This window comes from Lagenorhynchus albirostris, chromosome 3 (assembly GCF_949774975.1).
Source record: "Lagenorhynchus albirostris chromosome 3, mLagAlb1.1, whole genome shotgun sequence".
Lineage (NCBI taxonomy): Eukaryota > Metazoa > Chordata > Mammalia > Artiodactyla > Delphinidae > Lagenorhynchus > Lagenorhynchus albirostris.
The window spans coordinates 246710-267417 of record NC_083097.1 but is presented as its reverse complement, the minus strand read 5'-3'; the positions used below and the strand labels follow the sequence as shown (position 1 = coordinate 267417).

Genomic DNA, 20708 nt, shown 5'->3' with positions numbered 1-20708 from the left:
ACACAATCAGACCTTTCTTTACATTCCGCATCTCCCCTTCCCCTCGCTTCCCTGAATCAAGGAAGGCACCTAACCACGCATGCACCATCCCCTGCCCAAGGCTGACATGCGTTTGAGAGCAGGCCTCTCAGGGTCCGCTCTGTCAGGCCCCCAGTGATCCTCGGAGATTAAACTGTGTACTGGGCAGGTTCCGCACTGAAGCCATGAATTGCCGTTGCCTGAGACCAGTCTGAGGGGTTCCAGCTTCCTGGGAATCCGGAATGAACCCAGAGTCCAAGGTGCCACAGGTGCAGGATGGGGGAAGAGGTGGACAGGAAAGCCAGCACGTGGAGGGCGGGGTTCCCACGTCACAGGGGGACAGAGTCCACAGAGGCTGGACACCTGCTGCCCTCACTCTGAGCCTGGGGTGTCTGCAGGCCAGAGCTCAAGGGACAGATGAGCACAGTGCCTCCCAGGGGGAGGAGGGGCCCCGCCGTCCATGCCTCCATCTAAAGGGGAACCTGTGGGGGAGGAGGGGCCCCCGCTATGCACAGCTCCATCTAATGGGGGACAGGGAGACAGGCTAAGCGGCGGTTTGGGCCGAGGCAGTGGGGCACCAGCTGGAAGAGTCTACCTGAGCACCTGGAGGTCCCAGGCCTCACGGAGTCAGGAATTTGGGGACTGACCTCACTGGAGTACAACTTGGGATCGTGGGCTGCTGTCCTCACAAGTGTGTTGAAGTACAGAGAGGCACCCAAATGGAAAGGCGTGGAGATCCTCAGAGACCCCCTTGGACCCTCCTCCATGAGCTCACAAGGCCAGTCTGAGCCACACAGATTCTTTACCTCGACCCCCGTCGTGTGGTCAGTGACATTCCTTGTAATCAGACACCACAGATAAGAAACCCACAGCCCCCAGGCTCCATCCCCAACCAGCACAGGTCCCCCAGAACAGACCCCACGGATACCCAATTTCTGATGCCCCAGACCCATTTATAGATCACTGCCACCCACCCAGAATCCCAACGTCCTCACAGCCCCCGCCCCAAATCCTGGTTTGGGGAAGCACACTTAAAGGGTGAGGGGACAGAAAGAGCCTGAAGCGATTCCGTGGGGGCAGGCTCAGGGCCACCCTGGGACTGGCTGTGCGCCCACCACGTGGGGGGCTGACTGCATCCCTCCTTCTGCTTTCATGTGTGAAAAACCGTAATTAACAGTCGATCAGAGGGCACAGAGGTGCATCATTAGTAAGTGAAGGAAAACCCATTCCCTTCTAAATCAAATTTGGGTTTGTATTTCCAAAGAAGTTTCACGAAATGCAAACCACCTCCTGTCATAGTGGATGGATGAATCTCGGGACTTCCACGAGCAGAGCCAGGGTGCACCCCAGAAGGTGCCGGACCCCTTGGAGCTCCAGGTGAGCAGAGCTGAGACGGATGGGGACAAGGGCACATGTGCTTTATTGCTTATGCTGCACATTCAAATGAATACAATAAACCCCTTTAAAAAGTAAGGCACGTGAGCAGCCTTCTGTGCAAGTTCCGTATTATTTAAAATTCCTATTGGCTAATAAAGTATTTCCACTCTAGAACTGGAGCTATCTAGAAAAGCACATGATGAGTTTTTTGCAAGCTGAGTACCTGTAACATTATTGTATCGTACCTCATGGCACAATTAAACAGCCTCAAATCAAATGTATGTATCTAAGTAACGATATAACTACTGTTACAATTGCAAAACATTAACCAGCTTATCCACATATGTACAGTTGGGTCCCCAAATGGTAATCATACAAAATTTAAAGGAGGAACAGTATCTAACTCATCTGTGTACCATTTCATTACAGGTAAGAGATTTGGCATTTTCAGTCTTTTCTTCCGTAAGTCCCGTCAGTATCCGCAGGAGACGAGTGTCATACGATGCTGAAGACCATGGAAAGATACTGCTCATACGACACCTGAATCCAGCCGTCCTGGTCCGTGTCATAGCGTCTGAATATATCTGTCAACCTCTGAGGAAAAAACAGCAGGTGTTTAGATCTAATACTTATCAAACAGAAGGAACCAACTGTACTGGTAAAAGGGCATTCAGGAACCCAATTTCAGAAGCATTCACGTCTCTGCCCGCAGAGGGCCACGGGCGAGGTGCCCTCGACCACCCTCAAAAGCCAGGCCGGTCCACCCAGGAGATGCAGGACAGCAGCGCGTAGGCGGGTGGGCCGCCAGCCCAGCTCCACTACACACCGCGGCCCTGGGTCCTGGCGGAGCCCTCTGGCCCCAGAACCTGGCCTCCCAAGTCCCTGGTGGTGAGCCTGGGTCCTCCCTTCCCACTCGAAGGCTGTCCTCCTGGGGGGCCTCCCTGAAGGCTCCCCTCTGCTCTGGCCACTCGCCGCTCAGGACAAAGGGAAACCAGCCCCCACTGGGCTCCTCCTCTAGAACCTGCCGCCCAACAGGGGAAGCCCAGCGCAGGACCAGAAGGGCAGGATGACCTCGTGCCAGCCCAGGACGCTGGCTGATGCCCAGCCGCCCTCCCCGCTCAGGGCCTGCCCGCCCACCTCCTGTCTGACCACACCCCCAGGGCGCCGCCTCAGTCTGTTCACAAGCCTGGCCGCCTGAGAGCAGGGACGGTTAGGTAAGTACCACTCCAAATGACAGATGCTGGGCAACCATGGCAGGCTCTGAAGAATCCTCCTGACAGAAGACAGTGCCCCAGGCTCATCGTGACCTTGGTGGTCGCCTGTCCACCTGCCCAGGGGCCGAGAGCAAGGCTGCAGCCTGGCCCGTGAGCCGTGTCCCCTGCACCTCAGTCTCTCCAGTTCCACCCCTCTCCTGTGCTGGGCAGGCTGACGGCCAACAGCATACGGGCTGACACAGGTGATAGTCCACATGGGCGTCAGCCAGGAGCTTCCTGTGTGTGAAACACTGGCGTGACACAAACCACAGAAACCACCAGCAGCAGTAACCTCCCACCGGGAGACCGATGGGCGATTTCCCTTTCTTTACACTTAACTGTCTTTTCCGAAGATTTCTACAAGTTTCCACGTTGCTTTGTAGAAAACAATTTTCAAAAAGCCTTTTTCTTTTTGGAAAGAGGCAGATGAAAAGAAAACGCTTTTGAGGGCTTTTGAGGATTTTTTACATGTGGCCTGCAGCTTAGCCTTTCCTTTTCGATTCCCCACCTCTGTCCAGCGTTTAGGCTCCTTCTCCAAGGCTGGGAGGGAGCAGGGCAGCAGCAGGCTTCCAGCATGGCCCAGAGGCAATGACCAGCTGCGGGCAGCCTCCCGGCTGGCCTGTGCTCCGCTCACAGATGAGCAGAGGCGCCACGTGAACTCCTCAGGGGACTCACATGCTGCTACTCTGGGGGCTGAATGCTGCCATGTGATGACCCTTTCTTAGGCAGAAATATAAGGATGAGGTGGTCACTTATGGGACGTAACCTCAGACGAAAATCCTAAGCCCACAACAATCCAGACGCAGATCCTAGTGAGAGACTTTCACGCTACACCTGTTCCTAACGTGTGCCGACAACACTGCAAACATGTAATCCTGCCTCACCAGACACCGAGAGGGAGAGACAGGGTAGGGTTAGGCTCTCCGCTTTTCAGAGACGTGAGGCTTAAATGCTCTCCAAGTCACTGAGGGACTGGGACTGCTGGGCCCAGATTCCCCGGGAAAGAAATCGGGATAGCAGACCCGGCAGAGAAACTTCACTTACTGAACTATCACTTTAACGGAAAAAACCCGAGAGTGCTTTCCCAAATTCCAAATTATACTGATAACCTCATGCCTAGCACACCCCTCTGTGGATTCTAAAACCAACAAGATGTAACCTCGATTTGGATGCGAAGTGCAAGGGTATCTTTCGGGGATAGGTTCTACTGAAATACTTACGGAAAACACATTCGCTTCCCATAAATGGAATTGTGACAGAATTAAGAGGGAGGGTGTCACAGAGTCTTATGTAGACTTGGCCATGAGTTGAGAACTGCTGAATCTAAATAATGGGCACATGGGTTCATTATACTGTTGTCTCTGCTTTTTTTTTTTTTCTCTTGCGGTACGTGGGCCTCTTACCGCCGCGGCCTCTCCCGTTGCGGAGCACAGGCTCCGGAAGCGCAGGCTCAGCGGCCATGGCTCACGGGCCCAGCCGTTCCGCGGCATGTGGGATCTTCCCGGACCGGGGCACGAACCCGTGTCCCCTGCATCGGCAGGTGGACTCCCAACCACTGCGCCACCAGGGAAGCCCTTTTTTTTTTTTTTGAGATTTGTCAAAAAAGAAAAAGTTTTGCAAGACATGAGGGTTTATACCAATTCACTGCATTTCTAAAGCTTAACTCTATGGGCCTCGGCTCCCCACCTAGAAACAGGAGCAGGGCCTGTGCGGGAACAGCCAGCGTGGGTGCGAGCGCTCGCGCCCTCCATCCTAGGAGGGGCTCCCCTGGGTGCTTTGTCCAGGCCTGCACTTACTTCTCTCCTGGGTAAGGCAGGGAGGCCGCAGGAGGATCCACAGAAGCACTGCAGGGAACCGCGAGGCAGTGGTCACTGTGATCGCCAGCCCTGCCAGACACCGTGTCTAACACCCGAACAGGCCACCTGCGCTCAGGGCACGGCTCCCAGCTTAGGAGCCAGCAGCGCACACGACAGCAGCTTACCCGATTCTCATAATAAGACACACCAAAACTGCAGGGTATGCATGCAAAGAACCCATCGATCCCCTCCAGAAGGACAGCTCCCGGTGCTTCCAGGGCAGGAGGGGCCCTGCTGTCTGCACCTCCGTCTAACAGAACGACCAGCTACTCCTCCAAACAGCACGCTAACTTCTCTAAGTTCCGGAACCAGTTTCCGTGTCTGACTCCTGCTCGCCTGCTTCGCCGTCCCGTCCCTTCCCGCAGTCGGCGCCTGCGGGCCCCGCGCAGCCGGTACCTGCAAGACGATGCAGCCCTGGATGAAGTCGTCAAAGGCGATCTGCCCCCGTCCTTGTCTGTCGAACTTCCGAATGAGGGTGTCGTGAAACTGGTCAGAGAGCCGGTACCCTGGAGGAGAAGAGCAGAGTCAGTACCCACGCTCCCTCCCCAGACCCCAGCCTCTCCCTCCCCAGAGAACACGGCATGGGCCCCAGGGGACGTGGGCCCCAGGGATCCCCGGCTGCAAGCGCACTGCAACACACTGAGAGCCTGGTGGCCACTGTGCAGTGCCGGCCCCACCCCGAGGAGGGACTCACTCAGAGACCAGCAGCCCCTTCCTGGAGGGTCCGGAGTAACCCAGTCACCAGTTGCCGTGCCCCTCGCCCCGAGGGGTCTCCTGGACCCTGTGGACTCAGCCTCCTTAACAGCCCCTTATTGTTGAATTTTCCTACCGTATTAACTTAATGGTGAAGCTGTGAATAACTGGGCTGCCCTGGGTTACTCATTGCTGGAGGAGGCTTCGCACGCTAAGACCTCGTGCGGAGGTTGACTGACAGCGCCTCCCCCGCCTCAATCAGCTCACTGACGTCAGGACAGGAGGTCAGGACAGGAGGCCGTGAGGAGTAGGGCGGCCTCACACACACTGAAGCCCTCCAAGGGTCACCCAGGTGACTCCACCTTCAGCTTGCTGGGCGTCCTGGAAGGCCTCCAGCAAGGACGCCCCGGGGCGGCTCTAAGCCCTTCCCCTTCCTTCCCTCCTAACCTCACCACCTGCGTGGCCGCGGTTCCCTTACTTATTCAGGAGACAAGATGCAGGTGCCAGCATATTTTTACTGGTTCTCAGCCTCGCTGGAATCTTTGCAAGGACGTGTGCGCCTACTGTCTGAGTGAACGGCACAGTTAGCTACCCGCACAAGCACGCCGCCACGCCGCCGCGAGTCGCACACGCAAGCACGCGCCAGTACTTTGCAGAGCGGCCAGCGCGCTCTATGCGTCCTGTGACTTAAATCCAGGGCCCCTGCCCTGCAGCTGAGTAGAAGACAGGACCCCACTGAGAGAAGAGCAACGGGCGGGTGCTGGATGGGCGCCCCCTCACGCCCGCTACCGGTGCCTGTGGCCCAGAGAGACAGAGGCCCGGCTGGTGAGGGTGAGCCTGGGACACGGTGACAGGGCAGTGCCCGCCCAAGCCATCGCTGTGCAATGGTTTCCTGCCCAGGCTGGGAAAGGACACACGAGATGGTGACAAAGACACAGCAGCAGGGAGAGCAGAGCTCCAGAATCAGACAGGGCTCCACTGGCCGCTGGGACTCTTGGGCCTCTGGGCCCGCTCCTCCCTCCAAAACCCAAGACGTGAACCCCCCTCAGCAGACCATTTTAGGGTCAGTGAGGCAGGTGGAAACCCTGCTGGCCCCTCACTGTGTGTCCCCCGGCCCCGCTGCTGCACTTCCAGGGCACAGATGCCCAATGGAGGGAACAAGTCCTTCTTTCCTGAGAACCAGCAACCTCCACTGGGCATCCGGCGCCTGCTCTCAGCACCAGGAGAAAAGCCAGACGCCAGTCAGTAACCATGGCAAAGGACAGACCCGGATCAGGGCACCACCCGTGTCTACACGGAGCCAACAGCACCAAGAAAGGGGCGGAGGCTGCCGGAGACCTGATGGGGCCTAACTCAGCCGACCCGGCTGTAAACACACTGCTAACGCGGTCAGGGGAGCCAAAGGCTGGAGATCCAGGGATGAAGTGACAGGGTGCCGGCTCGGACTCCTCAGCATGAAAGGGGGGCAGAGCAAATGCAGCAGGAAGGTGGAAAGTGGTTGAAAGCGAGCAAGGAGGAAGTGAAGGTTCACTACACTCTCGTGAAATAAATTCCTTATAAAAACCACACTGGCCTTGAGCTGCCAGGGGCTGGGTGCGGGACGGGGTCGTTTGCTGGGGATGGGGCTGTCAGCCCCACACACACACACCAGCAGAGTATACGGCCCAGGCCTTATGCACCTTCTTATTTCCAGGTCTCTGAACCTGGCATGTAGCACATACTCGGAATTAGAGCCTAAATGATGAACGGGTGCGCTGGTCAGTCACAGCCCCGCCAGGGCAGCCTGAGACCCTGTGTGGCACTAGCAGAGATCAGAGGACACCTTAGGGCTTGACCTCCCCCCGCACCCCCGACTCCCTCACGCATCTGCTGGGCTACAGCACAGCCCCCAGCTGGGCTGACAGACGCTTGTTCTTAGGAGGGAAACCAAAACAGGCAATTTCACTCCGGGGGCACATTTCCTAACAGTTACTAACAAGTAACCTGCGAAAGGATGGCAACGCTCCTTGTGTGGAAGAAAAGGCTCCAGAGAAGGCCCTAGGAACTGGCGGACCAATCACAGGCAGAAACTTTTTGGAATAACTGAAGAAATGCTGCAACCGGATATTTACTTTTTCCAGGAAAAGCTGGAAGTCAGGAAGGATCTCGGCTGTGCCCAGCTCGACGGGGCCTGTCGGCTCGTGACCTTGAGGGACCACCGCGGACCTACCACGGCCACAAACGCCCCAGGTCTGACCGGGGCTTGTCAACCTCAGCGTTTCCAACGTGAGCTCCCAGGACGCGAGGGTCACCGGCACTAAGTCAAAAGAGGGCTTCGGGGCCTGACGAGGTTAGAAACACTGTGTTCGGGGACACCTGAGGTCACCAGTCTGGAAGCTAAGTCACAGGGTCCATCCAGGTTCCAGCCGGCCAGGCCTCCGGCTCCCTCCTGCCCAGGACTGCTCTGCGGGGGCCACCTCCCTCCCAGCCCCCCACCTGAGGCACAGCAAGGTCAGCTGCGTGCCAAGTTTCAATTCAGAGAACCTGAGGTCAATGTCCTGCCCAAAGCCTGACCCACGCGTGGCAGGCTCACAACACAAACTTCCTGTGGGGTCCCAGAGCCTCTAAAGCAAGAAAGAGAAACCGAGAGGACAGCCATAAAGCGCACGCCCAGAGAAAGAGAGGGGAGGGCAGAAGCACCTTAACAGCCACAAGAACAAAAATGTACTTTATATTATTAAACGCTGAACCAGTCGGAATAAAGCACATTGTGATCTACCAGAAGGGCCCTGCGAACAGAGGGCCCAGTGAATGTCAAACAAGCCAGAATGCTGGTGTAACGACCACAGTCCTCCCTCCATAAATGACAAACCCCAAGTTCCCCTCAGGCCCACGTGGGCGCTGGACCAGAAGGCCCGCTGGCGTGCTCTGGAAGGCACCACGTGAACACTGCTCACAGCACGGCACACACTCAGGCTGGCACGCGTGTGGCACGCGTGCTGACATGCACTTGAGAATGGGAGCTTCCACACTCAGGCCTACGCTCCGCGCAACTCACGGGCTCGTCCCCTGTGGGCATCGTACCTTCTTTCTGTGTATTTTCACGTCAGGAAATATAAATAGCCCTACACTGTTTTCTTCTGACTCGTTCACTTTAAATCGTTTCAGAAGCCACATTCTCAATGTGCCTGTGACATCACTCCACTTCACAAAAGACAAACTACTGCATAGCCCTTATCTCATTTTGGATGAAAACCGTATAGAAGCCTCCAAGTCAAGTATCAGCCTTCACGATGTAAGTGACAGGAAGATATAAAACCGTGTGACGTAAACAAAGATTTCACAGACTGCTTTCAAAATCAGTAAGCTAAACGAAGTAACAAGATAAACTTTATGGCCCTGGCTCCAAAATGAAAGAGCTATGCAGTCAAGACAAGCGTTTTACCAAAACCTGAGAGGGCTTGCTTGAGCTCGTTCTTGTCGATCATGCCCGAGTTGTCCCTGTCGTAGGTGCGGAAGACGTTCTGCCAGTCCGTGATGTACTTCCAGACGCCAGTGAACTCGCTGAAGTTCACGCCGGCCTTGTTCTCTCTGTCAAACATGGCTGAGACGGAAGGGCGTGAATCAGCAAGAACCTAGAGCAGAGGCGCGCCCACACCCCCGGCGGGCCTGGCTTCTCCGGGACCCAGCCTGGTGTTCGGCCAGCGGGTCCCCAGGTGCTGGCGGTGAGCCAGCCACAGGCCTAAATCGTGCTAGGTGGGCACGAGGCGTGCGAGCCGAACACCCTGGTGGAGCCACAACAGAAACGCTTTACACTGAAGGAGGTTCCTCAAAAGCATGACGGCGGCAGGGCGCACCCGCGCTCAGGAAGGAACTGCAGCCGCAGTGCAGAGCCGTCGAGGGGCCCACCCCAACCCTCCCAGCTCCGGGTCCCATTCCTGGAGCCTCCCCCTGTCCCCCAGCGGACCCGAGTCCCGAGTGGGGGCTCAGAAGAGTCCTCGGGCGAGGGAGGCCTCTACTCGGATGAGAACAGGACTATTGGCTTTAGATTGTTTTAGTAAGGCCTGCCTTTCACTGAGAAAAAAATCAGCCTGATTCCAGGTCCAAATAAGAATGAACTTCTAACTACATTTACATACAACTGCAGGCACAGTGGACGAAAACTCAGCGTGAAACACTGCTACAGAGAAAGTAATACACCGTTTGGTCTCTTTTCAGGTCATCTGAGTGTCCTTGGTTTGGTCACAAGCACATTCCACTTCAGAGACATTTCACATGAGAACTCGCACGCTTCCTCTAGTCAACAGGCATGCAAGACGTGACTGCGTGTGCAACGTAAGTATGTGAGATCATTAGACTGAGAAAGGAAGGACGGGTTGGACAGTCAACTCAAAGTCAAGACTCAGTGAAGGGCCAGGGCGGGTGGCAGCTCCGGAAGAGAAATCAGCTCAGAAGCACAGGCAGGATGGTGTTGCCCCTACTTACATATGATTGACCGGACAGTCACTGGATTAAACGGAGTCCAGGTGCCTGAAACAAAGAGCAGAAATTAAGAAAGAGAAGAAACTCTGAATCCCCAGTTGTAACCCCAGAAGCCAGAGAAAATAAGTAATTAGCTTTCAACATCAAGACCCTAGAGCCACGGTTCGTTCTCCGCAGGGGACGCCGCCCCCAGGACGATGGGTCTGTCAGGTCCTATCCACACTGCCCAGGGAATCGCTCAGGTCCAGCCAGACATTCAAAGCTGCTCAGGAAGACCTGCACCTGGAAGTTCACTCTTGTTCACTTTATAACCAAGAGATGCTATTTTAATACTCACTGAACTTCCCAGAGCCATAGCACCAGGTAAGCTGAGAAGATGGCACTAAGCTGTGCTAAGAACGTCACCAGCTACCACTTCAGAAAGTCCCACCCCAAGGGCACCACCGCTCCCAGGACCGGGGCAGTTGCACACGTCGTGCAGCGACCCTGCTGGAAAGCACACCGTGAGACCATGCTTTACATTTTTCTCCTAAAATGACAGTCTGGGCAGCATACTATTTTCTCTGAAATTGTGAAAAGGCAGGACACACCGTTCCACAATTCACTGCAGAGCAGTAAAGGGGATGTTACCGAATATCTATCATAAAGGAGCCTGCGGACACCGATGGATTTGATGATTGAGAACCATTTATCCACTGTGATGATGGACTGCTCACCAGGTACCCTTATGCCCAAGGATCTGTTTTCAGAGTGATTTGCACCTTTACCAATTTTTATACTCACTAAAAACAACGTAAAAACATTTTTATGGGGCGGGAGAGCAGCGTCTCTCCCCATCCCCCCATTCTTCCCTCTCTACAGACGGTTTCAGCTCTGGGTGGCAGAGTCCCATCCCCTGGCCACACACGAGGCAGCACCCTTCCTGCCTGGCCGCGACCACTGGGCTCCGAGCACGTCCCCGACCTGGCCCACACGCGTTTCTCCCGACGCCCAGCATGGCCCCCCAAACACACGCACACCTTCACCTCAACCCCTGCCTCTCCTTACGCCTCCCTTTATACGAGGCTTCCTCAGAGGAGCCCTCCTGAGCGCCCCGCACCCAGGCCCCTCGGTCACTGCATCTGCTCCAGCGGCGCCCTGAGCCTGGCCCGCAGCGGGGACCCCTGGGCACTGGTGCGCATCTCTGCAGACTTTACAGGCGTTTGGGGGAGGGCAGGCAGGAGGATGTATATAAAGGTATCGGAAAAGGTCAGCATCGTTGGAAACCAGTGTACAAAGAAACTGTGCTACAGGGAAGCCAAGAGAGAAAGGGGGACTCCATGTGCACAGAAGGGTGTCGCTTCTTCACCGTTCCTGACTTTCTAGCTGCCCTGGCTGGTGTTTCCACAGGAGATAACCCACCAGGACCAGGAGCCCGAGAAACCAAACGCAGCCGCTGGACTCCTTCCCGCCTTCCCTCCGCCTCGGACGCAGGCTGTGACCTGAGAGCCCTCGATGATCGCCCTGCTGAGCGGCCTGCGCCCACTGCCCATCCCGGCTGTGAGCAGGGCTGCGCCCCTGGCCACGTTGGCAAATGACTCGGCCGAACGCGTTTTCCACAGAGAGTAAGACAGTCAGATGATGATGCAAACACAGGCACTTTTCGCGGTGAGGGCCAGGCAGAGGGAGGTGTGGACCAGAGGAACCGACAGCCGAGCTGAAGGGCCGTGAGGCTCAGCAGAGTGGCAGGTCACCCCGGGCTGAGTCAGGGGTGGAGAGGAGACCCGCAGGCTGTCCAGCTTGGGAGGTGGAGGCAGGCTCCTGGTGCCTCCCCTGGCCCACCCTTGTTACCCAAACGGGGCCTGACTCTCCAGGGAAACCAAGGGATAATCACAATAGCCAACAGTTAATTGACTGTTTAGCTCATGCCAAGCCCTGTGGCCTGGTTCTCAGACTAAACATCAAAGCTTCACAGCCCCTAGTGAGGGCAACATTTAGTATTCCAGTTATACTAAGTGTTAAACACACTGGAGCGTCGGCCCGAAAATCTGCAGTTTTCTGTAAGAAAATGCACTGCAATGTGGACAAGCATGTCTAACAGAGCCTGCTGGAAATACAGGGTACACTGAGCAGCGAGATTCCCTTCAGTGCCAGTGACCCTCACCCGGATTTTCCAGGCCAGCCCCAATTGCAAACATTCCCAGTAAACAACATGTCTAGGAATGTCACAACCAGCAGCTTGCAAAAGATTTCCTGTCAGACTTTTACTTAGAAATACAATATATGGTCCCTGTTCCTGTAAGTCTTGCCTCAATTTCATCTGAAAAGACCAAAGAAAACAGAAACATACACAGTATTTTCCATGTAAACTGAGTACACGTAACTTTTTTCACCCATAATTTGGGTACGAGTGGGTCGCAGCTCCGTTGAGGGGTGGGTCAACATCAGGACACTTAGCATTTTCCCCTGTAACCGTCAAGCACAGAGATGATTTAAAGAATTTATATCTGATCCCTTCTCAAATGAGAAAAAACCCCCGCTCTGCTCTGTGATAGCATATTCTGTTTTTTTGCTCTCCAGAGAGTTTTCTTTCTTGAAATTGCAACCTGTTACCACAAACTTGGACTTCAGTGAGAGATAACGGGCTAAGTCGTCATGGCATCCAGCAAACGCACACTGAAATACCTGTTTATCTGGAATCTTTGGGGGGAAAAAAAACACTTTTTTTTACAGCACCACTGGCGATCTCCTTCCACTTTACTGCATCAGATCTGGGACTCCCAGCCCTTCTGGGCATTTCTTCCCGCAAGCGGAGCCAAGTAGGAAGGGGTGAGAGCAGTTCTACGGGCTCGCATGGAATCGGCCAGGACACTGGTGCCTCTTCAGGGTCACGAACTCTGTATCCCACCAGTCTCCTTCAACTACAGCCTCAAAGAGCCACGACTGGAAATACGGCCTTTCAAAAGGCCATCTGAACACCATCGATAGCCATAACAACACCTACAGCCTTCGAGCTGATAAATGCCACTTCTAGAAACTTGTTCTATGAAATCACTACAGTATTTACATCGAAGAAAATCAGAAACAACCTAAGTGTCTCACAGTGAAACTCTGTACACTCAGTTCTGATAGATGAGTGATGTCTCCGGTTCTGTACCAGGCGATGTGGGACCTGGTGGACATGGGCTGGGCCCGAGGCGGAGGGGCTAAGCCTCCAGTTGTCCCAGAGTGTGATCTGCCCAAGGCCAAGGTTGTGGAATAAAGCCAACCCTGTCTTCCTCTGCTTCCACCTGAAACTCTGCTGCACAGGTTTCTGGGACGAGCAGATACAACAAGCTGTGTTGGGGGCCTCCAAGACCACCCCCAGGCTTGATGGCCCGCTAGGACTCACAAAACTCACAGTCAGTTTATTACAGCAAGAGACATAGAGTAAAATCAGCAGAGGGAAAAGGCATGGGGAAAAATCTGGGGGGGCCAGGCACCCGCTTCCCGGGGAGTTGCACAGGGCGCCCCTAATCCTCCACCGAAAGTTGAGACCACACCTCGCACGTGTTGTCAACCAGGGAAGCTCCAGGCAGCGAGGGAGCACGTGCCTGCCGCAGCTGCAGTGCAAGCCTGAGCCGCCCAGGCAGAGGGGCAGCAAGTTCCAGGAGGCAGCCAGCAGCCACGCAGGCAGGCCCTCCTCGGGGACGTGCAGGCTCTGAGCACAGCAGGTGCAGGGTGAAGAAGGTAAACGCCAGACCCTCCGCTGCCTCATAGGCTGGGCCTATGACAGAGTGACAGTGAGGTGACCTGATGGGCAGTCAGCAGGGAACTGTCGGCTTATGTGGTCTGATCTCTCTCACTGCTAGTCAATATGGGATCCCCAGAAGAGATGAAATCTATTTTGCTAAAAATACCTCTAAAAGAATATATGACTTATTATTATTTAAAGTCCAGCTGAAAAACGCCTCCTCAAAATACATCAATATGTTATGTCAACGTAAACCTACAAAAGCACAAAAAAAGAGGCTTGAGCAAAATTAATTTCCTGTAATTCCAAGGAACAATGCTAAAGTAAAGATTAAAAAAACAAGTACCTAACTGAAGACAGTTTGCGACATGTCATTTCAAACAGCAGGCAAGACAGTCCTGTCTCTATTCACACCTCTTAACCGAGCAGTCATTCTCAGACACGCTCCGGGGAGACAAGCTGCATAAAGGACTCAGTGTACAGGACCCACGAGTACTTCTTCAGGGCGGTTTCAGCTGGATTTTAACAGAGCGCGTCAGAGGCACAGATCTCACTGCAGAGAGAAACCATGCTACTTTGAACCTCCAGTTTTCCCACCAGTAACAAGCTAATTAAACTGATTTCCTGAAATAGCTTAATATTCTAGTCCTAATATGAAAAAAGAAGCCCAATCCTGGGGGAGAAATCAGAAGTCAAAAATAACTCCAATCGTATCAGCTATGGGAATTCGAGGACAGTGAAGAGAACTGACTTGTGTCCACCCTTGGTGACAGAGGTGACACGACACGACTGCAAACAAGAGGCCAGCTCGACCAGCTTCCTCCAAAAGCTGCTGCCCGGTAGCCAGAGACTGCTGCAAAACGACTCCAGAGGAGCCAGGAGGAGGAAAAGGGCAGCATCCAGGAAAGGAAGGTGCCGCGGGTGCCTCGAGCAAAGGCAGGTATCCTGGGTGGGAGGAGCAGAGCCCGGCAAGCGGTGGGAGCCACGGGGCACCTGTGCGCCCGGGGGCGCCAACGGGAAGACCCAGGCGGGACGGCACAGGGGTGCGGCGAGCGCCTAGCGGCGCAGGCACACGCCCGGCTTCTGGTCCGGCTCTCGGCCTGAGGGCTCACCGCGCGCTCTGAGGCTGTGGAAGGACGAGGGATCTGTACCCATTCATAACCTGCCTTCCTGCAGAAAGGGCCGAAGGGAACGTACAAGATATTCACGGCACAGCAAAAGAAAGCAGACTCTGGTCATGTTGGGTGGGAGGAGAAAAGCATACGAAAGTTAGGGGTCTCAGACTATCAGTAAAAGTCACCTCTTCAAATTCTAAGCTCATGGGACTGGCGAGCCAGAAATTTAATTTAAAATTTTTAGCAGCTAATTTGAAGAGAAAATGTGACTGGTTACAAGATTCAGGTTAAGACAGACAAGACAAGACAGAACAGCCATCACAGTTGCTCCACACAAGAGGCACCACACCCCCAGGGAGGAGTGAGGCGGCCACGTGGGGGGAAGGGGGGCTGCCACGCCCGTCCCGCTCAGGGCTAGGCTACTACCCGCTTCACGGGACAAGTTCTTACATCGCCCCAACAGAAGCTGAGGGAATCCCTCAGGGCAAATCAAGAAAAGTGACTCTACAGGGCCGCTGTGAGACGGTCCTGATACACACTTTTCGGTGGGCTTAAACCAGGTACCGATTTCAAAGCATCTTAGGAATGGAGGGCTGAACATCCTGTGGGCAATTCTGTTAAAATTCTCTCTCCAGCAGGCTCCTGATTCAAGGGCACAGAACCATCTGCTTTAACAACCAGCTCAACTGGAAGCAGTACTGACTCCCTCTAGGGAAAATATTACCTGTGTTCACCTGTAAATACCAATCCACCAGCAGTAACAAAGGGAACATCCGTGGTGTGCGCCACGCGCAGGGCTGTGAGGCAGCGTCCGCCTGCCACACCACCAGCTGCTCCCACTAGGCAAGGTGAGCCTTTCAACATCTTCATTACCTCTTAAAGTCAACCCCCTTCTGGCTTAAATGCCACACCTCTGGACGGCACCACAAACGTAAGAATCAGAAAAGACAGTTGCAACTGACGGGTTAAAAAAAGGGCCACACAGCCAGGTATTTATGGAATCAAGGTCTTCAGTAGTACCTCCACGGATCAATCATGCTGAAGCCAGCAACAAGGCGACTCCACGGTGAGCTCCCAGCACCAGCACCAAGAGCTGTAACCCCCTCTCACCCATGTCTGAATGACTAGCATCCCCCACTGAGAAGCCCACCTCCCCGCGATCCGGCTGTCAGAGCCTCCAGTATCCTTAGTCGCTTCCCTATCAGTGTCTATGGGGTCTTGATGCCCCTCTCCAGAGGAGTCACAAGACGCAGTCACCTGCGAAATTCAACAGCCCTCGACAAACCTGAAGGATGTCTGCCCTACAAAGCCGGGCTCCCTGCGCTCCTGAAGCCGACACCCCAGCCTCCATTTCTCAGGCTTTCCCCGTGTCCTCCATGCAGTTGCCCCACCCGCTCGGCAAGGACTCAGAGCGGCACCGACACAACCACCAGGAAACCACCCGACAAAACAAGCCAGAAGCTCCTCCACCACGGGCCAGAGATGATAACTAAGTCTTGGTGATTCGGGAAATAACTTAAGAAGAAAGTGATTCACTACGGGTGGTCAGCCTTGCGGTTTACAAGTCCAGACGGCCAGGTGCCACTCACCATTGGATAGTGCTTGTTGGAGCTCGTTGTCCGATATCACACCGCTCCTGTCTTTGTCAACCCTACAAAATTAAGGTCAGTTAAGCTAGCGATTCAAAGCGCAAGAAAAGCAAACGAGGGCAAAAGCAACGGTTTGACTCTGCAGTCAACCCTAAATTAACTCTGGCCCTTCCTTCCCTGGGCCCTTCCCTTCGGCTGCTGGACCTCTCAGTCCCATGACCCGCTGGGGAAAAAGGAAGCGCGCCTCCTTCGCTGTCCAGGCACGCTCCCTGCCGAAACCCAAGCTGCTTCTCCACTTTCTCAGGTCTCCCTCCCTCGGCCTGGCTGAATTCCACCTGCACCAGGTTTTCTCCTTTTCACAAGCAGGAAAAGATTCTCTCAGATAACTAAGTCGTTCCCGGATCATGAGTCACTCCACTTTGGGTCATTCGTTCGCTGGAAGGACGACCAGGGACGGAAGGCACTGCGGTGATGGTCACCTGCCCAACAGCCGCGGCCCGGCTTCTTTCCCGGTTGCTGGCATTTCAGCAGCCGGGGAAGAGTCTGCGTTTCTGCTCCCCTAAACAAGCATCCCTGGGAGACCCTCCGCCCCGGAGCAACTCCGGGCAACGGCTGTGAGGGAAGAGGGATGGAAGCCGAGCCCGAGGGCGAGCGGGCTGCGACCCCCGGCTGGCGGCTCTGCACCTTGGGAGGGGCCTGGGGACTGCGGGAGACAAGGCGGGGGACGGAGCAGGGGCCGGCGTGGGAGAGGCCGAGAGGAACTAGGAAGGGGGCCGGACAGGACGCCAAGGATGGAGCGTGGGGGGACGGAGCAAGGGACAGGGGCCTGGGGGCACCAGGAAGGAGGCCGGACTGGAGGCCGGGGTCACGGGGCGGGGGAAGGCCCGGGGCTGAGACCAAGAAGAACGCAGTGGAGGCCCGCAAGCGCTTGCGCGGCCGGCCGCACCTCTGGAAGACGTTCCACAGGAAGCTCTGGTCCGGCAGCGCGGCGCCCGCGGAAGGGCCAGCCCCGGGGCCCGGGCGGTACGGGTAGGCGGCCATGGGCCGAGGCTCGACTCGGCTGAAGCACTCCTGGGACACGGACGTCTCCGGGCGGCTCCACTTCCGCCTACGCCTAGACCGGGGCGGGGGCCCGGAGTCACGCCACTTCCGGGGCGGTCACGAGAGCGAGCGCAGCCAATCCAGTCGCGGCCCTGTTGCCAGGCGACGCCCGTGCATCCGGCCAGCGTGTCTGGGTCCCGTGGGCATCGCGCAGCAGGTGGCCTAGGCCAGGGTACCCCTAGGGTCGCGGACGCGCGTTGGGAGCCGCTCCCCGCAGCGCAGAGTGGACATGAAGGGCGGAGGCGGTTCCCTCGAGCATGGTCCATTCTTGCACCAAGAAGGTCGTGGAAAGACTGTGATGGAGGGGAAGAACGCGCCCGACATTCTTGTTTTTCTGGACTTATCGCCCGCCCCCGCTCGCGCATCTCAGCGTCCCTGCGCCCCGCTTCCCAGGAGCACACGAAGCCCCCCCTCCGACATCTGACAGCGCCCGCCGCTTCCCGGCTCGGCCTGCAGGTGCGTGGCCAAGCCCAAATAGCCCCTGCTGGCCATGGTGGGCGGCTAGCGTGTCCCTCTCGGCCGTCTGGACACCGACTGAGCCGCAGCGCACCCCGCGCAGGGAAGCCCAGCTTCATTCAGGGCGCTCCCGCCGCCTTCCAGCCTCTCAGGATTTTGAGCTCCTGATCCAATCATACGGACTCGTTTCATCCTCCCCCCCTACTTCGTTTGTGGAAGGGCCGAGCACCAAGGAAGCGCCTGACACTTCCTTCCTTGGACACGAATCCATTATTCAGCGCTTTGGCTCTGTATCTGACCCGCTGTTATTCTCCAGTTGTATTGTCCTCAGTCCCTTTTCTCTTCTAACCACCAGAGCATATGCTGGAGAGTTCTTTAAAACTCTTCAAAGAGATTAAGATACTCTGACTTGACACACAGATGATTATTCTACAAACCTCAACAATGTGGCTTTTTTCATGACTTAATGAATTCAAGTATTTTCTAGTTTTATCCTCATAAAGCATTCACATCACTCGTTGACATCCTTTCTACAGTTTTCCACAGCTTTTTGATCTCTAGTTTCTGAAACCCATTTTTTCCTATCTCCCATCTCTGCCTCTTTTTTTGTTCTCTAGAAAGCTACAAAATTAGTAACTATGATTTTGCAACCCAATTTATAAGTTTTCCAGTACAGAGTGTACAGGGAAACTTCAGCAAGAAACTTCTCAGCGACTCCAGCTGGCCTCGGCTTCCCTCTCCTGACAGTGTCACGGGTTCCACCAACCCTTGATGGAGTCCAGCCTCGATTGGCGCAGCCAACACCATCTGTGGGGCCCAGGAGTGCTCCGTTCTGCTTTCCGTTTAGTTCCAGGGGTAGGAAATGATTCATTCAAGGGAAGAAGCATTTACTGAATCTACCCTAGTGTTTAAATATTACTATGTGTAATCCTCACACCAGCACCTCGTGGCAAGGTATCAAGGTCCACATTTTACTGATGAGAAAACTATGCTGGTCTAAGGTCAAAGAGGCAAGAAGAGATTGTAGCCCAGGTCTGTCTGTACTTTTCCTGCATCATCTCACCGGTGGCAAGGCTGACTCTTAAAAGGGAGATTAATTTAGGAAACGAAGATTGAAACAAACAAAAAATCATCCCCCCTAACGTATACCCCTATATATGTACAAATGAGTCTACGATTCATCAGAGACTGGCCTGGTGCTTTCGCAACTAGGCAGCCTCCGTCACCTCAGCCCTGATGCCTGAGAAACTGAGACTCTGAGAGGCTAATGGGAGTGCACACATGGGCCATGGCACCTGTGCTGTGCTCTAGGGCAGGGCTTAGCCTGCAGTCCTGGCCACAGACAGTTGCCATCTATTCTGGGCGCGGGGGGTGGGGTGGCGGAGGTGTTACCTGGAGTCCTGACACCACCTTACAAAGATGTACAGCAACAGTGGCGACCGCCTTCTGACAAGAGAAGAAGGCAGACCGTTTCCTGCCCCTGGTGCTGCTGACCCAGTCATTTAAAGTATTGATGTGCTTTTGCCACTATCTCCTCGCCTATCTTGGGATTCAGTTCCCTCCTAACCAGGTCTGTTCTAAGCTTTCCATTTATATAGTGCTTCTGCATGGAGGAGAGGAGAAATGAACTGAAAGACAACACTCCCCTAATATTGGGCCAGCCTTTCCTTTGGTCTGATTTCTCTGAGCTAATTGGAAAATGCCTCTTATTATCCTTAGAATTTTTCTAAACATTGGCTCTAGACATAGGGTGCTAGCACTCCTAACACTTTTCAGTCCACCCTCTTGTTCATCTGTCTTTGGCACATAGTAGGCCCTCAATAAACATGTTAAATGAATGGACGGCCAAGTACCTTATGTGCCCTTGTTCTGTCCTTTGTACACTTGTGCACTCACACAATCTTGTGTTGTCTACCTCACCAGCTTCCCCTCTGAAGACACTCCGGCTCGTTACTCGTGTTTATCTTCTTACCACTCTGGCATTTGGACTGGAGACTTCTCCTTTTTCAGTCACTTTCCCCTTTCACAGCCTGGTGTGGAATTCCAGGCACAGGCTGACTGAGCCCTGCTCTCCCCTTCCTTTCCAACCAATACTCTTGCCAGAATTCAGATGAAAGCGAATGACCTTCCGGTTTTGTTTTTCCCTCTGGCTTCTTACTGAGTAGCTGTCAATTTACTGAACATAGGATGTTTAGTATAATGAGAAACTACCAAACATCTACACTAGCGTTGGCCCACAGCACTTCCAATGAAGGAACTGCTCTTTATCAGCCATCCAAGTGTGGCTACTGAGCACGTGAAGTGGATCAAGGTGACTGGGGAGTGGAATTTTAATGAACTTAAGTGTAAACAGCCATGTTGCTATGGCCGTTGCTATGGACAGTGCAGGGCTGAATATTTTACTGTATATCTTACCTTTCTGCTTCTTTTGATACATATTAGAAATTATATCTCTCTGGGCAGTATTCTATTTTGTGTTATTTTATTTTTTTAAGATTTTTTTGATGTGGACCATTTTTAAAGTCTTTATTGAATTTGTTACAATGTTGCTTCTGTTTTATGTTTTGTTTTTTTTGGCTGCGGGCCATGTGGGATCCTAGCTCCCTGACCAGGGGTCGAACCCGCAACCCCTGCAATGGAAGGTGAAGTTTTAACCACTGGACTACCAGGAAAGTCCCTCTGTTTTCTTTTTATCTTGACTCACGTTCTTTTTTACTTCTCTGGTTCGTCAATTCCCCTAACACACGTGGGTTCATTGAGAAACCTTGAACACACATTTTATAAAACATTTCCAGTATGAAATATTCTGCCCGGTGGTTCCATACCTAGCGGAATTCCATAGGAACTTACATTTCCAGACTACCCACTCCCCAGTGGTTTTTTTAGTCTCAGAATGTTCATGAAAATAGTTTGAAGGTTTGTTTTTGGCTCAGAAGTCGCAGACAGACATAAGGAAACCACCCCCATCCATTATTCCTTTGCAACGATCAGCCCTCCTGTTACCCTCCCTTGCTTCAGGGGTACCTGTGCTAGCTTTGAATTCCCTGTCCTAACACTTCAACGCTGCTCAAATGCCC

General features: G+C 54.2%; 1 protein-coding gene across 5 annotated transcripts; it reads right to left on the bottom strand.

The window, feature by feature from the left end:
• Positions 1–1419: 1419 nt before the first annotated feature.
• PDCD6 (programmed cell death 6) lies at positions 1420–17200 on the bottom strand. Of its 5 annotated transcripts, none has more exons than XM_060146795.1 (6): positions 17021–17200; positions 16075–16136; positions 9662–9706; positions 8628–8780; positions 4841–5010; positions 1420–1989 (listed from the first exon to the last, which is right to left on the bottom strand). In XM_060146795.1, the coding sequence occupies exons 1-6, from the start codon at positions 17113–17115 to the stop codon at positions 1891–1893; spliced, it is 624 nt and encodes a 207-aa protein (XP_060002778.1). In that variant the 5' UTR covers positions 17116–17200; the 3' UTR covers positions 1420–1890. The 5 variants fall into 5 exon arrangements, with proteins under 5 accessions (XP_060002778.1, XP_060002777.1, XP_060002780.1 ...); XM_060146794.1 differs by having other exon boundaries at positions 8622–8780; positions 17021–17198; XM_060146797.1 differs by having other exon boundaries at positions 4901–5010; positions 17021–17194.
• Between the last annotated feature and the right edge of the window lie 3508 nt (positions 17201–20708).